Source organism: Microtus pennsylvanicus, chromosome 9 (assembly GCF_037038515.1).
Source record: "Microtus pennsylvanicus isolate mMicPen1 chromosome 9, mMicPen1.hap1, whole genome shotgun sequence".
In the NCBI taxonomy this organism is placed as follows: Eukaryota; Metazoa; Chordata; class Mammalia; order Rodentia; family Cricetidae; genus Microtus; species Microtus pennsylvanicus.
In genome coordinates this window covers 65,552,260-65,570,517 of record NC_134587.1, presented here as the reverse complement: position 1 = coordinate 65,570,517, position 18,258 = coordinate 65,552,260, and the positions used below count along the sequence as shown (strand labels likewise).

Sequence of the window (18,258 nt, the reverse complement as noted above, 5' to 3'; positions counted from 1 at the left end):
ACAGTCACAATCACACACACACACACACACACACACACACACACACAACACTAGAAATTCCAAACTCTGAAGCAACTTCCCTCTAACCCAGGTGAGGTTAACTTGTCCTGTATAAATGCTGCGTGTCATCCTTCACTGTGGAATTTAGCACTTGAGACTCAACTAGTTATGCTAAGAATGGGAGCGCGCATCCGTCCTGCCCACTCTAAATCTCTCCTATACAAGCATTATACCCTAAGATGACTGTAAAGCATTGGGCTATAGATCAAGGGCAAGCTCAGGGACAGGGGGCAGAATCTACAAGGTGCTGTGACCCGAGGAATGACCACAAAATAACTCTCACTAGAGCTTCTCCTCCACCTGTGCGGAACCTGGTCAGCGCAGCCACTCAGCCTCTCCCTTTCTCTCGGTAATTCAGATCCTAGGCTTGGAATCACCTCCCCATACACTCAGTCAACCTGAACTAGCTCTTGTCCAGCTTCCCGTTGCCAAGTGCTCACAGCTTGCACTCTTCACAGAAAGATACTCAAGAAGCTTAGCAAGTCCCTCACGGTAACACTGGTGGTACAGGAGCTCAGAGTTGTGCTGTGTCTACAGTGGGCCCCTTTGTCTTTGCAGGCTCTGTAGACATGCATGGCACTTGGGTGCCTCACATCCAGGGACCCTCTGCTCTCTTAGGAATTGAGACCTCTTCCTCAGTGCTCTGCTCAGTTTCCACAGGAACAAATTGTTCTCCTCCAGGTCCCTCACATAAAGCCAACACTTGGCCCAACCCCTGACTTGACTAGATACTCACTTAACTGATGCCCCAAGTCTCTGAATTCTTGAGGACAGGGACTAGGACTGTCTTCCTCTTCACATCCCTTAGATCCAGGCCAGGCTTTCATAAAGAAGGTGCCCACTGGTGATATTAGTTGAATAAAGAAATCAAGGGAAAATATATAAGCTTTGCCTAGTGGAGCCTGCCTCTCCCATGAGGACACATCCTGCTTCGTAAATTGCTATAAAGTGGAAACCAAGATGAAGTGTTTCTTTCAGTTAAAAACGGACCAATGGAGGGGCCTGGATCACAGCCGTTAGAAGATTGTCAGATCTACTTTAGCTTTAAAAATGTAAAAATTGAAAAAAAATGTTTGCCTTCAGGACACATTATAAGATGTACACCCCAAAGCAACAATGTAGTCATTTTGGGAATGGGTCAAAAAGGCAGGTGCTGCCGGCAACCCTCTAGAGGATACTTCAGGAAGGGCTGCTGGCCTGAACACTGGTTCTGAAAATACTGTAGAAGTCCTGAAATTGAACCTGAGGATGACAGGTGACCCATGGCTTGTCTAGGATCCTGTTCATCCAGTTCTGTCTAAGCCCTGCCTCAGAGGTGGCCTTCTAGTCTTCAACCTGGGCTTCTCAGCAGGCCACTGCCTCTCTCCCCACTTCCTCCTTCCTTTTCCCCTTCCCTCTCCCCCTCTGCCTCCTCTTCCCTCTCCCTGCTTCCTTTTTTGCCCTCCTCATCCCTGTCCCCTCCCTCCTCCTACTTCTCCTCCAGCTCAGCAGTTTTCTCTGTGCTGATAGCTATAGCTACTATAGACTCCCGGTTCCTTCCCTTCCCATTTCTGTAAATTTAATCAACAAAAACATCAGTGGAGAAGAAGAAATTGCAACAGGTTTGGGAGGACTCTGCCAGGGTTGACAATGTGGATTTGCTTCTTCATTGAGGGCTTACAGTGAAGCTTGGAAATGAAGCTTCCTCCTTCACACTCCAAATAAGCTGAATGAAGAGAAATCATTCTTCGAATTTCTAAAATGTTTCCAAATAATTTTGTTTTCAATAACATTAACACCAAGAAACACCCCAAAGGTTCAGGCAGCCTGACAGACTAAACGTTCTCAGTCCACACATTAAAAAGGCCATCATGGCTATAGATACAGATAATAGGGGCATATACCTAAAGAATACTTTCACCACAGCCTTAAGATAGTTTCAGTGATGGGAGCCAAATGCAGATCTTAACAAGTCAAGGGCCCTGGAGAGCCATATATATGCTCAAAATACATGACCCTGAGAAACTACGGTCAAGGTTAACAGTGAGGAGTAGCCTCAGGACTCTCTGAAGGAAATCATCTATCCTTAGCCCAGGTGGAGGGGCCCAATCCTCGGGCTAGAATAGGTGAGTCATGGACTGTTTACCTGGAAAGCTCAGTGAGACCTTCCCCCAACCCCTTCTGTGCTCTAGGTGACCATGAACCAGTCTCCTCATTCTGCAGTTCATTTCTGTACCCACAAAGCTTCTGATCCTCTGGAACTAGATTCACTTTCTCTTTCCTTTCCTCACTACCGGGAAAGCTCATCCATGAAGCCTGGCAAACAGCATAAATGTATCACAGCTGCTCAGGGTCATGATGGGGCAAGGTGGCAGCCCTGCTTGCTCCTTGGACCTCTAGGTCCCTACAGGAAACAGGACCTTCCTGAAATAGCTGTTGATTAAGGGTCTTCCAGGTTAGATACTATGAGGCTATGATTCCAATCATCAGTACGTGGTGATTCTGAGCAGAACTGTGCACTGTTGCTATCTAAACTATCAGACAAACAGGGATCTATCCTTGGACCCACCTGCGAGGTCAGGCTCTAGAACTGAAACAGTAGAGCAGTTCTGAATTCTGAGACTATCCTTTTGGAGTATGTTAATATGCCAGTGAGAGAGGCTTCCGATTAGAAGCATTGTAACAAATGGGAGGATTCTTCGGGGACATGATGAATGTCCCCTTTACTACCTTCCCTGACAGGGGACTTCTGAAAGCAGCAACCATGATTTTGTGATCTCTGCTGGAGAAGGGCCAGGACCCTACCTCATCTGCAACCACTATGACGCTTTCTGCTGAAGCAGACGCTGCATCAGGTTCTGTATGGATCTCCCAGAAACACATTGCTGATGTAGGTCTCCCACCTCTACACCTAGCCATCAGGGTAGTCCCAGATCCTCAGTCTTATGGAGGGACCAAGCAAAGACCACATTCTTCCCCACAAGCCCTGCTGAGAGGTGTGGCGAAACTGACAGGGTCCCACACTGGAATGAAGCTTCCTTCTGAGAAACAAGCTAAAAAATTAATCACAGGACAGTTGATGTTCAGTCAACACAGCCTTAAAAACACAGTGTCTTCAGGGTTTGGAGTAGAAAATGTCACTTCTGAAAATTAGAGTTATTCTTTTGATTCAGCTCATTCCCAGAATTCCTAGTTAAACTGAGATTACGTGACACCTAGCCATAGAATGTTGAGATGTTTTGTTTGAAACTCACAATCTTGTTTCACCTACAGAGTGACACGAGCCCACGGTGTCATATCCACTTCTCTGAAGTCACTCAGCAGTCCATAAAGACACGTGGTATTATCACCCAGAGAGTGGAGTCTCTAAGTCAACTTCTTCCTGGTGGGATTGGGATTCCCACACGAGTAAGAACAAGAAGGAGCCAGAAGCCGTGTTTCCTTTCTACTGTATGGTAATGCCCTGTTCTCCAACCCTCAAAGTTCCTGAAGGGGCACCCCTGGAAACTAGCCTGCAGAGACCTGACTTACAAAGCAAGTACAAGCCAAACTTTGGATTCTGGACCTCCTGGACCTTCATTTCCAACTGGATGACACCATTAGAGCCATCCTCAGTCATCTTGCTGCATCTATACCCTTAGCAAAACTTTAAAAAGAAACTCTTCTCTCACCATACTCCAAAACACTGAAGACTTCCTGCCTCACACAAGAATCAAGTAAATGTATCTGCGTATGTGAATGAGGCCTGGATCCCATTAGAACGTGTACTCAGTAGTTTTGTTTGTTTGTTTGGCCTTTTTGTTTGTTTGTTGGAGTTTTTTTTGTTTGCTTTTTTTTTTGCATTTCCCTTTCTTTTATAGGGAAAATTCCTTTTCTTTTTCCATTTTCTCTCTCCCTCTCTCTCTCTCTCTCTCTCTCTCTCTCTCTCTCTCTCTCTCTCTCTCTCTTGCTCTCTCTTTTTACATACCAAACTCAGTTCCCCCTCCCTCCTCTCCTTCTGCTCCCCCAACCTTCCCCCCACTTCACCCCCATCCACTCTGCTCCTCAGAAAGAGTAAGGCCTTTCCCTGGGAAGTCAACTAAGTCTGTCCTATCGCGTCCTTGAGGCAGGACCAAGTCCCTCCACCCACTATGCCTAGGCTAAGAAAGGTATCTCTCCATAGAGAATGGGCTCCGCAAAGTCAGTTCATGCATTAGGGTCAGATCCTGGTCCCACTCTCAGTGGCCCTACACACTGCCCAAACCACACCACTATAGGGGGCCTAGTTAGGTCCTATGCAGGTTCACCAGTTGACAGTCTGGAGTCAGTGAGCTTGTAAATGTAAATCTTTCTCACTTTGTCTATTGTTTCTCTGAATTTCTCTTTTCCTTTGTCTCTGAATTTTCCCTCTCTGTGTCTGTCTGTCTGTCTCTGCCATTCTCAATCTCTCTTCATCTCTGGTACTCTTCTGATTCTTCTTTCTCTGTCTCCCCATGTGAATAAGTGTATGTGTGTGTGTGTACTCTCTCTTTCATATATATATATATATATATATATATATATATATATATATATATGTACATATATGGATAGATAAATAGATGGTCATATGCATATGTGCATGCTTGTGATTGTGTCTATGCTTTTGTGTGTGTGCTTGTGTGAGTGTCTTGTATGTATGTATGTATGTATGTATGTATATTTCTGTGGTGTTTGTATGTGTGCTTGTTTCTGGAAGGTACATGTCTTAGTATAGAAAGGTGTTCTGTTGGTGGTGGCTATAGTTTCTGTAAAGTCTGTGCTAGTGTCTCCTGCAAGGGACTCTAGCCTAGGATCCTTGTCAGGTCAAGTAGCACAAACTGGACCTTATTCCTGGCAGCTCATCCACAGAGTAGTCCTGCATCCCCAGCAATGGCTCTATGAGCTTCTCAGTGTCCCTTTAAGAAACTCTGTTCTTACATGTTGGGCAGAACCATGTACAGAACCATGCTCCTAAATAAAATCCTTCATAATGTTCTAGGAAATCTGCCCATAGATTTGCACTGAAAATTCTATGTAAAATAAGATATTTTAAAATGATACAATAACTGACTACTTAGAGCCCATCTAAGGCCATATACCAGGGTGGGACAGTTGTACCTCCCTGGACTTAAGCTCAGATGCTGTCTGGAGAGCCAGAGTTGGAAAAAAAATCTCAGGAAGAAGTGCCAAATTTGAAACACTAGCTGGCTAGAGACAAAAGATGCATATTTCTATTATCTAGGCTGAAAAATAAAATTTAGCTAGAGCTGGGGAGGGGTAATGTGCCCACAGGACGTGGACTCTTCTCGGGGCAAATAACATGAGATGTCATTATTCCTTCACTGTGGTTGGCAACGCCTCCCTGCAGCTCATTTATGAGGTTATGCAACCAGTGTTCCCATAAAAAACAAGCTCATTCAGGCTTCCGGAAGCATCTGTCAGCTCAGCTACCTGGGACTCTCTCATCCTCTCTGCCCTCTGAACTCTGGCTGCCGCCGCCATGAAAACTCATTACTTTCTCCTGATGATGTTATTTTTCCTCTTCTCCCAGATGGAGCCAGGTAAGCTTTGGAAACTTGCAAATGGCTCTGGCTGGGACTGGAGACACAGGGGCTAAGGGGGAACAGGTCATCGCTACCTCCTGGTTTTGTGAGTCTAGCAACAGGAGAGCATCCTGAGTAGCCTGTGGTTAACTGCTGGGCCACAGCAAAATGAACCTGTTAAGGATTAGGAGTGAGTAGCGGGGGTCTCCAAGTCATGATGTTTGTCCCTAGAATCTGGGATAGGTCTTGTGTGGGAGTCTGCTTTGCCTGTGGGAAGATCCTTTACAGCCTTTTGATCCAGGGAGACACACTAGCCTCAACTGGGTCCCTGGGCGGAGCATCCCTGAGTATCCTGCTGCAGGCAAAATGCCACTGCCCCTTTGCCAGGCCAGCTCAGCCAGTTGTAAATGCCTGGAAACACCAGGTGAGGAGTCAAGAGATGGCCTTTCACATTCCTTGGTAGCCACGTTGTTCTGGCAAGGAGATTTTACCAGTCAAATCGAAGGGCTTCACCTGTGTCTAGAGGATGCCCACACTATCCAGGCCAAAGCTGCCCGTCCCTGGCATTGGAGACAGGAGGACCCCGAAGTAATGATGAAGGACATGTTTTCCCCAAGGCCATCTCTCAGGGTAATAACTGACAAAGTCATGTATTTCTGATCATATTTGTATCAGGAGGGTCTTGGGGAAGGAATCTTAGTTGTGAGATTCTCTGGAAAATCCTGCTTTGTTTTTCTTGGGGCTACCATGCTAGCTTCTGGGGGGGGTGTGTTTCAAAAGAGATATGTCCCAGATTTTCTATGCAAAATCTGGATCTAGGCGCCTTCTCTACATACTGTTTTTCATAGTGAGGTAGGTCATGGTCCATTAGAGAGGTAAAGAAACGCATTTAATAAATTACACATTTTTAGGGTCTAGAAAATGCCAGCGCATGCCGACTGCACAGGGCATGCTATTTGATACACCTGTCTCGGCATGCATCGGGGGTGGGGTGGGAATGCTTTCACTGAGTAAGAAGGAGAAACTTCCTTCTTGTGGCCCAGATTCAAGAAAATTTAAGAGCACGTTTTTCAGAATGAAGACTTTTTATTATCGTCTAGTATGCTAAATGCGATGCTACGCAATTCATTCAAACCACAGAAAAATGACCTCACATGGGTGGACAGGCTCAGTCATACTTCTTGATCCTCCATTATAAGAATGGATCCAGGAATACTTACCAGGTCTTGCTAGAAACTCCTAGGTAGAACCACTTTTCTGCATTCTTTTAGGATACAAATATCCTGTGTCTATAATCTGCTGGTACAAGAATTTTCCAGCCACTTCTCTGGAAATAATAAAACTCAGAGCCTATCTCACCCTCAAAGCCAATATGGTGGTGCTCAGGTCACTCCGAGGGTCCCCAGGGCCAAGGGGGACTATTGAGGAATACCTGCTCTACTGCAAGGTTCTATTTGACCACAAAAAGATGCTGTTTTAGTAAAGGTATTTTCCTCTGGGATTGATATGCTGGTCTGGCCTTTATGCTATGGATGGGAAAAGAAACTCACCAGGTGTCTTTGCATTAACATGCAGGCTCCTGGGAGTCTCTAGAGCCAGGCTGCAGGTGGATCTTGTATGTGTTTGGCTTAAGATCTGGGGTGTAAATTCTGAGAGTTCTTGTTTTGCTTTGTTTGGATACAGTCGTAGTGTAGACTGTAGGAAAAAATCATAGGTTTGTAGCACACCAAATGCTGTTTGAGGGAATACATATACTATAAAACAGGTCTAGCTACGTACTGTACCCTGTCTTATGCATTTGTTGTCGTTGTCAATGCTGTTGCTTTCTTCCTCCCATCCATGCTGTCTCTAGACCTACACTGCCTGCTGAATTCAGTTTAGTGTGGAGGGTACTGGGTTCTGTTTCTGGAAGGCTGTATGGCCCTGGCCTGATTTCATGTCCCATCCAAGCCCTCACAGACACCATTCCCACCGCTCATTTCTGGTTCACAGGACCCCACAAGACAGGACCATCTAGTTGACCAGCTTGTTTTCCTGGGAGATAAAGAAATGGGCGCCCCACTACTCCCTGTATAGTCTGTGAAAACAGAATGAAGTCAACATAAAAAGACCTCAGTCTTGGTCTTTGGAAACCAAGGGTGACTGAGGCTGCCACTGAGCAAATACTTAGTGAGAAACGGACAGGTATGGATATTGCCAGGGGAAGGAGGAAGAGCCAGAGACAGAGAGGTTTCCAACTGTTTAGAAAGCTTCAGCTCTAGAAGAAAACACAGCACAACTGAGTACGCAAGGGAAGTAACTCTACCTGCCCCGATAAATGCTGCTGGGTTCAGCTGCCAAGAGACCTTGTAAGGAGACAACCTTTTCTGAGACATTAAGAAAGTCTTCTCTAAAGAGGTTGAGAGAGGAGAAGAAACAGACGTTATTTGATGGGCACAATGTTTACAAATATTACTTCTTTCTCAAAGTTAACAACGGTGATCCACCACATAAAATTTAGACTCTTGTTTAGACCCTTAACCACAGTGGAATACCACTGACTAGGGACTGTTACTCTACACAGAGGTCCCTATCCCAAGTCTCTGCACGCTCTATCACAACCTATCGCTTTCCTTCAGACCCCTGGGTGCAGAACTCTGAGATGTCTGGGTTCTGGGGACATTGCACATCACAGGTGAGGATAGATGCATGTGTAAAAAGATGGAGAGAAATAAATCAGTAGGACATTTACAGAGTTCTCATAATATTCCCAAGAGGAATCAATATCTACATTTTTATGGATAAACAACAGTAGATCAGGGATTCAGTCCCTGACCTAAAGCTCTCATATGACTTCACAACAACTCTCAAAGCTTGGTAATGTAAGGAAGCATGGAGAAAGTGGGTAGAAATCCTATGAGCAAATCCATGGATGGTCAGGCCATATCAAGATGTTTCATGAGGCAGGACACATCTGGGATGGGTTGGGACAAGAACAACATGAAAAATGTCTTTTTGAGGTGTTGACTTGCCTAGAGACTGACTACAGACTAATTCACGGAGGTGGGACAGTCACTAGGAACTCCCACCATCAAAGCCATGTCTCCTCCCAGTGCACCTGTGACAATTAATGAAAGGTCGGAGAATCAATCCAGCCTACTGATACAGGCATTCATAGCTCCACAAGCTCCTCCCTTCCTTCCCTGAAAACTCTATACAGAACCCTGCTAGGATGGGCTCATTCATTGTATTAAAACAGAAAAATTACTCCAGGTGTTAGCACTGTGTAACCCCAGTTACCACCCTTTCCTCTCAAGTGTCTCATCCAGAAATATCCACCCAGATCTGATTGTCCTAATTCTTTCTGCCCCTTCCAGTTCCCATAAAAGCTTTCAGTAATAGTAATAGAAATTAATCCACCCGCTATGGTCTTCATAGTCCATGTAGTTGCTGAGGGCCCCTGGTTAGCAGGATGTGGGACTCAACAGACGTACTCCAAAGCAGCATCAAAACAACGCCATAGGTTTCGCTTTACAGCTGCAGGGACAGCTCTGTGCCTGTCATCTGAGTGCCCCAGGTTGTCCTCCACTAGGGACCACGCCAGGCCTGCTCTACAGATCTTTTTATGACTCAGCCATGTTGATGACAAGGACACACATCCATTCAGATCCCCAACCCTGTATTCTTTCACTCACTTCCCAAGATTCCCAAAGAGATCAGCAGTCACACATTCCCTCTCAAGAAGAGCCCAGACGGACAGTGCGTTCAAGCTCCATGAAGTTGGAGAGAGGTGCCGCTGAGGGCTGAAGCCAGCCTTAGTTTCCTGCCGCACAGTGCTATTGAGATCTCCTTTAATTCAGAAGAGAGACTGACTTCTGTCTCAGCCGGTTTCTGCTTTTGTTGCTTTTTCTGGGAGTGGCAAATGTAGCTGATTTCCCTCCTCCTCTTCTGACTACACAAACACCCCACCTCCAAGTCAACGTTGACTTCTATTTTAACACCTCCAGTTGGAAGAACCTGCTTCTTCCCTGGCCCCTCCCCAGCATGCTGGCAGCAAATTCCCTTGCCATGACCTGGGGTAAGACTTTCTCCCAGTAGCAGGATAGCAAGGACTCTAACAGGCTCCTTTCTTGTCTGTGATTTACATTCAGTCTCTGCTCATGGTCAGGCCCACTGTATGGATACGCAGTCACCATTAGGAAGATCCAGAAGGTTCCCCTGCATCTGAGTTTCTCTTTCATGTTTCACATCGACTCTCTATTCCATGGGCTCCCCCCCCCCCGACTTCCTTGCGCGTGCGTGTTTCAATGCAAAGTCTATACCTGTAGATATGGTGGGAGGGATGGGTGAATCAGGGTCACAACTTTTCCTGAACCATTGTCCTTGGCAATCCATTCTGCTTCAGCCTGAAAGTAGTCTACTCTAAAAATACATATCTTCTCATCAGAAATTCATCAAAATTCCTTTGTATTGCTTTTGAACTTCAAATTTGCCTATAATTACATCACACTATCTTAGAGCCCCACCCGTGGGGCTCAGGGTGTTTTTAAAGCAGAGAAACTGAGGACCCAAAGTCTCAACATCTGCAGCCTGATCTGTGCATGTTCATCCTCAGATTTCCACTCTCCCTGTATCTTAGCTCCCAAAAGTCTCCTTAAGAAAATTTATTTTCACCGACCTCTTCTGTAAAGATCAAAGATGGCACTCAATCTTTTAGTATAGCTTTTTTATTAGTGTGATTTGTTATTCTTCCTTGAATTCTTAAGCCTCTGCCACATGCTAGGTCATGTTTGGCCTCAGTGGCATGAAAGGACCTTGTTGCTTCTTGTTTGTACGAACTTACTTTCTGATGATTGCAGGAAAGCAACTTTGCCCTGCTCATTGCCTTTAACCATTTTTTCCCTCCCCCACTCTTCACTATGGCCCCCCAAATGTATTTTCTTCCCCCCAGTTCTCCACCACAGCTCTTGGGATGTATTTTCTTCCTTTCCTGTCCCTCGTTCTCCACCACGGCTCATGGGATGTATTTTATTCTTCATCTCCTAGTAGAGAATCACTTTTGCTATTCCATCTGCCAACTTGTAAAAAAAAAAAAGCTATGGGATAATAGCGCCCTGAGATAGGATGACTGGAATACCATGACTTTATCCATGGGGCTGAACAGAAAGTAGCATGATCTTGATGCCCAGGAAATGAAATATTGGCATTCCATTTTGGGAATGATTAACTTGACCTAAGTCCCATGACAAGTGGGAGTGGAGAGATGAATGTCATTAGGATGTATTATACAAAAATATGAAATTGTCAAAGAATGTATTAATAATTAGAGAATAATTATTGGGTGGAGATCTAGGATGCCAGACATAAAAGGCAAGATTGTACATCATATTTACACAAAATTAAATTTTTGCGGGTTTATGATAATAAAATTGAAAATTTAGATAAAACAAAAAAATTGCTAGAAAAATCAAACTCATTGACACAAATGCCTTTTGTGAGTCTCAGTCCAGTTAAGTTGGCAATAGAAATGAAGCACACTACCTGCTCAGCTGCACCTGAGAACATTGTCTCCAGAGTTCATCACCATCCATTCGCAGCAGAGACCCCCCAGATCTGGACCTCAGCCATGTGATGGATAGCATCAAGGACATTCTGAGATTCTTTAATGCAGAAACGTGAACTTTCTTCCTCAGACTGATTACTAAGCAGATTACAAACCGGAATGCGTCTCTCCAGTCACTTTGCTTTGCATAGATATTTTAGTTGGTATAGTTGAGTTTTGTACAGCCATATGAAGGTCATTCGAAGGAAAACTCATTTTCTGGAGAGCAGATCTGGCAGAAACATAACTTTCGGGATTTGACTGAGGTTGTGATGGAACAACGGTCAGCTCATTCACTCTCTCTACGCCTCCATTTCCCTGTCTACAAGTTAGGTAAACAATGTATTCCTTGGATGGCTAGAACAACTCAAGTTTATTCGTCAACATGAAGGGAAAATGAGCAGCCTTGGGGTATGAGAACCAGGGAGACCTGATGACCTAGGCTCCCCGCTATCAATCTGAGAGGTCTATGATGGGTCGTCCAGGACACTTGTTCTAGGGCTGAGTGTGACTAAAAAAACTGATGTCATACTAACTACACAAAGTAACTTGTTCTGTGTCATTTCCGTAAATGCATGCAATGTCCTGTGATTATACTCAAAGCCCATGACTCTCCCAATCCTCCCTCCCCTTTTCCCCTTCTACAGCCTCAATAGCACCACTCTTACTACCATGGCGCCCTCATTCCACATATAAGAGACAACATTCAATGCATAACCTTTGCAGGACTGGCTTTTCTCATTAACATGACAATCTCTGGCTCCAAATCCCTGAGTTTGATTCCAGCACTTCAAAAATACATATTTCTATAAAGTTGAGTTGTTTTCTAGTTTATAGTTCCTAGAATAAATTATAAATGTGCAGCCAGATCTGATCTGGATACACACTGTTTATAAATGTTTAACATGACGTGTTTGGGTCCATACACTTCAAAAATATATTCCTATAAAGTTGGGTTATTTTGTAGTTTAAAGTTCCTAGAATAAATTATAATTGAGCAGCCAAATCTGGATACACACTGTTCATGAATGTTTAACATATAAAGATGAAAGATTTCTAACCCAAGGTTGGATCACACTACTAAGACACACTTTGAGTATTTACCTAGTCCATCAGTCATCAGGAGAAATCACAGATAAAACACTCTCCAGAGACTGGAAATATCTCTGTCCTGAAAACATATATATACATATATATATATACATATACATATATACATACATATATATTATAATTTCAGAAATGCAACAAATTACTATGTGGTTCAATAATTTTGATGATGTAAAATGAACTGAAATTAAGGGTTTTTTGAGAAAATTAAAAAAACTGATACTAATTTCATAGCTCTTTGTACCCTTAATATAAAAGATGATGAAAACTAATGAGATAATTAGTGTCTGTCTTTTCAAACTAGTGCATACTAAATATACAATACAACAGGGTTCATATGACTTTTGTTTATGAATATCATGGACTTTGGTCAAATTCACCCATGTATCACTCCATTCCTATCCTACTTTCCAATATAATACTCCTAATCCCCTTGCTTCTTCACACCCTCATTTATGCCCCAGGGTCCATGTAGGAGAGAACACCCATGATGCTTGACTCTGAGTTGGTTTATTCCTCTCACGCTGGTGCTCATCACTTCTATCCTTTCTCCTTTGTGGTGCTTCTCGCTCCATTATGGCAGAAGAGAACTCTCCATGTACACTCACCTCTTTAAGGACATCTAGCTGACTCCATGCCTTGGCTACCGTGAATAGCGACTGAAGTAGCATGGAGCTGCAGGTTGCTCTGTGGTGTGCTGACTTACACACTACAGGGCACACCCAGGTCTGGTGCCGTAGATCTCAGCGCACCTGTGATCAGAAAGGTAGTGTGACCTTTCTGAGGCTCTGCTGTACTGATTGCCACAGTGGCTGCCCTGCTTTATGTCTCCTCTGGAAATGCGTGCTCTTCCTCTTCCTGTGTCTCCCCAGCAATTTGACTGTGGTGACACGGAATCTCAGTGGCAACAAACATGGTAGGGAGAAATAAAAATGTGCAGTTTGGGAAGAAAAGGACACTGGAAAAACTAAGACATCGGTTGTGTTCTGAAAAAGAGTTTGTAATTGTTAAAGGAAAGTTGCATGATCTGTACAAGAACAACAGGAAAGGTTCTGTGAGGGCAAGGCCATACTCGGATGGGCCTCCATGTTCTGAGGGCTTGGCCACACTCAGGTGGGCCTCCCCATTATGGGATTGAGGCCACACTCAATGGGCCTCCATGTTATGAGAGAGCTGCATTCAGAAGCTTCTGCAGCTGATGTCCAAGTGGTTAGGAGCCATCTCCAGCTGAGGACAGAACTTGAAAGTGTTGTTCATGTGGTTCTTGTTTTGAAGACAAAAACTTTGCAAGATGAAAGGGGTCATGGCTTTTTCCTCTGCTCTTTCAGAGAACTAAGGAGATCAGGCAATGTGCGGCAGGTCCAGAGTTCCTTCAAGGAATCCCCAAGAAGCCATTGCATGAGGCTGTCATAGTGAAGCCTGGGTTGTGGCTGAGATGCCATGATATTTGAGATACCAAAGTCAAGAGATATCTGTCAAGGAGAATCGCATACAGGAAATGGAATAAGAAATCAGCCTAAGAGAAAAGTGTATGTTGCAGGCAGCAAAGCTGGAGGGTCAGTTCCATCTAAACCCATTGAAGCTCAGGTTTCAGTTGCTGTATGTGGACCTACAGAATTTGGTTTGTCCATGATGGCTTTAAGTTTTGCTTTGGTCTAATCTTTCCTTGCTATGCCCATATTCCTCCATTTGGAATGGCAATATGTACTCTGTTCAGTGTTGAAAGTGTGCACTTTGCTTTGTCATTTTTACAGCAGTCATAGTTAAGAGATAAGTATCGGAAGAGACTCTGGATTTTGAAAGAGCGCTGGGACTCGTAAAGACTATGAGGGCTTTTGAAGTTGGATTAAAAGATTGAATGCATTCTCATCATGAGATGACCATGAGCTTAAGGAGGCCGTGGGGAGAATGTTGTGGTTTGAATATCCCCCAGAGGCTCACGAATCTGAACATGTTGTCACAAGCAGATGGCTCTGGTGGGGGTGGATTATGGAAGCTTCTGGAGGGACAGCCTTGATAGACGAAGAAGTCACTGACTTCTGAGGGTTTAGAATCTCACTCCATTTCCTGTTCTGTCTCCCTGCTTCCTGTGAAATATGATCAGCTGGCTCCCTGCTCCAGCTACCATGCTTTTCTTGACTGTTGCCAGGTTTTTCCCACTGTGGTGGGTTTTACCTCCAATCCCAGAACTATAAACCAGAATAAATCCCTTTCTCCTTTAAGTTGCTTTTTGTCATGATATTTTATCACAGCAACAGAAAAGAAATTAGTAGAAATATTACATTAAATAAAAATGGGGAGAATACATACAGTTATCCCTTCCTGGTATTAAAGGAAAATATTCTCAACTTTTCCCCATCCAGTATAATGTTGGTGTGAGTTTGCCACATATAAACCTTGTTACGTGGAAGCATTCTATTCTATTCGTGCTTTCTTCAGGGTTTTAGCAGAGTGGCTATTGTTTTCTCAAAGTCATTTTCTGCATCTATTGTCATGGCCATGGAAAGCTTTTCTCTTCATTATATTTATGGGCTTCACTGTGCTTATTTCACACATGCTGAACCAATCTTGCACAAATGGAATGAAATAAACTTGGTCATCATGTATTCACTTTTGAATGTGTTATTGAATTCAGTTTGCAAGGATTTTATTCGGAATTTTTTGTCTATGTTCATGAAGGAAATTGGTAGTTTTTAGTGTTACACATATGTGTAATTATATGCACACACACATGCACACACACACACATATAAACACAAACTGCTCAGTCCATTTAGTGTTGCTTATATGTATGTGTATTCAGAGCTAGATAATCTATCTTGGGCTCATTCCTGGCAAAGGACTCACTGTCTCTCAGCAGCTATTAATTGTCTATAATTCTTCATGAGTGGGGCATTATGAGATTTTCCTATCCATGTTGTAATGTCAACCGATGTTGCTGTTGTTTAAGTCTTGTTTAAGCAACTATACTGTTAAGATCTCACAGGTGCAGCTCTGTTGTATACTGAATAATCTATCTCTCAGAAAGTATCCTGACCATTTGTTCTTACACTCTTCCCATCACCCTCATTACATCTTCTTGACTGCTTGCTCCGTTTATTACTATGTAGTAACATGCTTTATCACTTATGACTAATTTGTGTTTAAAATCCACTTGGTTGGGTTGAATATAGCTACTACTGCTTGGTTTTAGAGCATTATTTTGGTTACGCTTACTTAGCAAATAATTTTCCATCCTTTCCCTTTAAGTTTGTATGTGTCTTTTCCAGTGCAATTTGATTTTCAAGACAACAAACAGTTGGTTCTTATCCTTAGTCCAATAAGCTACCATGACCTTTTATTATAAAATTAAGGACATTTGTGTCTACAACTATGGTTGGAAGGTTGCGCTAATTCCAATAATTTTTTCCTGGTTGTTTTGATAATTTGATCTTTTTTCCACCCTTATTTATTGTAGCAATTTGTTGGGTTATTAAGTTGGAACCTTTGATTCTTCCATGACTCTCATTTTTACCATTCATAAAACTCATAAAATTTATCCTTTCCCAGAATTCTATGATTATCACCATCTGCATCCATCATCTGTGCATAGGATGCTTTTAAGAATCTTCTACCATGCTATCAAACCAGTCATGAACTGTTTTAGTTGGTGAAGGTCCTGAACGTGTCTCTATAGCTCTAAGAGTAGAGAAAAGTAGCCAATTCACAGCCATTTGTTTGGTTGAGCTTGCCTCTGTTTGGGCCTCCTATGCTTATACAGCATAGAAGCTAAGTATGTGTATGAGTGTTTGTATAGATACTATTATATGATATAATATATGCAACATTACATAATATCTATATATATTTAATGCATCAATTAATTCCTTGACAGTTGAAGCGGAACGTGTCAGATGGAGGGAACGCTAACCAAATAATCTCACACTAGCTACGAATAGAATATACTAAGGTTTTTCTTTATTAAAAGGGAAACTCACAGAACATAATCAGGAAACAGGAGCGGGGTCTAACATGTAGGGATGGTGAACAGGAAGAGGCCTAGTGGGCATCCTGCAGGTTTTTGGTATCCAAAGCCACGCCCAACCTGGTCCAGTCTCTCAAAGGCCATTGGCTGGAGGAGGCTCCCCATCAGACAGACTCATGCATTGTATTTTGATTATATTTACCTCACTCCCGAAATTCCTCCCACATTCACACCCCATTCCACCCGCACCTGACTTCTTTTTAACCCTGAGTCAAATTAGTGTTGCCTACAGTTGAGTGTGTAACCATCTGCTAGGGTATAATTAATGTACGGGGGACACACCCTTAAAGAATACTAACTACCCCTCTCCTGGAAACTAGAATTATCAACAGCTTCATGACCACATCGCCCTACAAGTTTAAGTGAGACAAATTTATCAACATAATATTTTATTAATTGTTTGAATGAATACAATGTATTTTGGTTGTATTGACTCTCACATTATTCCCTCAACTCCTCCAAGGTCCACCTCCATGTTTCTCAACTCACGCCCCTCTTTTAAATGATGCACTGAATTCAATTTATGGTTCCATATTCTTATGGGTTTGGTACCATCTACTGGAGCATGGTAGTGGTTGACTACCAGCTATATTCTTTCTTTTTTTTTTAGAATCTTCTTCCTCTAGAAGCTATCAACTGTCAATAGTTCCTTGGTTGGGAGTGGGGTTTGTGAGCCCCTTCTTCACATTGGAATAGTGAAGGGTGTCTTCCTTAGGGGCCTCAAGGTTAATTCCACAGAAATTGCCTCTAAGAAGAATTCTCTTATGTGCTACCAGGTTGCCTATCTTACTTTTCCCAAATATTCTCACATCTTTGGGGTTACAACTAGAAGCCTAAACATGTCTGTTCTCCCCTTGTAGGTGCCGGTACTCTCACAAGTCTCGGACGCAGAACAGATCAATACCGATGCCTCCAACATGGAGGATTCTGTCTCCGCTCCAGCTGTCCTTCTAATACCAGGCTACAGGGAACCTGTAAGCCAGATAAGCCCAACTGTTGTAGGAGTTGACAGTGATTTGAAGAATGAGCATAAAAGACAAGCGAGGGATATGCAATTAGTATTTTAATAAAGGAACTGCTTTCCAAGCCTATTTACATCAGATCGAAATGAATTTCATGTCTCAGTTTAGGAGAGGTTTTTAAAAGTGTAAGGCTGAAGTCCAGGGATTAAAACAAGAGGTTGGAAAATTCAGAACAGCTGCCTGGCCCTGAGTAATGATGGTCACAATTTGAGTGATGTCACTTTTATTTGATTTTTATCACCAAACTACACGTACCCAGTGCAGGGATGCCACACCTAACTGGACAGTGGACACAGCTACCAGACCTCCTGGGGCCAAACAAGGATAAACCTTCCATGGCCACAGCAGTCAGTTAAGTGAGGCTCCATCTGCAGATCCAGGACCGATGTCTCTTCTTGCAGGGTTCAGGACAGTGGACAGTATCAAAACCTCATTTATAACTGTAAATTTTCCCATGGAAGCTCATCCTCCGGGAATAATGTCTGTATTTCCAGATAAGCAGTTTTTAAAAAAGATTCATGCACAATTTTCAAACCCAGCTTTGTTCCCCAAGTCTGCATTAGGACTGGACCATCTGTGGTTCAGGTCTTCTCACTGCCGTGTCTACAGATGCCCCTAGTGGACAAAAACAGTCATGGCTTTCTGTTTTCTCCCAAAGATCTCTTTCATCTCCAGATGGCACTCATGATGCTGTTGTTTTCTTAATCTACCTCTGAAACCATCTTTCACTCTTACCAGGTAGAAGATGATTAAAAGGCACTTGTGACTTTATTCCCAGGCCAAAATGGATGTCCCATTGTAAAAAGGATTAATCTCTCAGTTCACAGTAATATTCATCAATGAGATGATCTTTTCTATAGAGGAAAGCTGAGCAAGAAAGATGTTAACGTTGGGGAGGACTCAAACATACTCAGTAACACAGACACAGTGGTTTAAATC

The 18,258-nt window shown here is 43.2% G+C and overlaps 1 protein-coding gene across 1 annotated transcript; it reads left to right on the top strand.

Annotated features, from left to right (window-relative positions):
• The first annotated feature begins 5,541 nt into the window (after positions 1-5,541).
• Defb1 (defensin beta 1) lies at positions 5,542-17,327 on the top strand. Its single transcript, XM_075984506.1, has 2 exons — positions 5,542-5,600; positions 17,158-17,327. Exons 1-2 carry the CDS (start codon positions 5,564-5,566, stop codon positions 17,304-17,306), a joined length of 186 nt encoding a protein of 61 aa, XP_075840621.1. The 5' UTR covers positions 5,542-5,563; the 3' UTR covers positions 17,307-17,327.
• Positions 17,328-18,258: the final 931 nt, after the last annotated feature.

Excerpts from the sequence above, each read along its gene's own strand:
- Defb1 (XM_075984506.1), top strand. The coding sequence starts at position 5,564 with ATGATGTTATTTTTCCTCTTCTCCCAGATGGAGCCAG. Across the intron at positions 5,601-17,157 it reads CTTCTCCCAGATGGAGCCAG|GTGCCGGTACTCTCACAAGT; the intron begins GTAAGCTTTGGA and ends CTCCCCTTGTAG.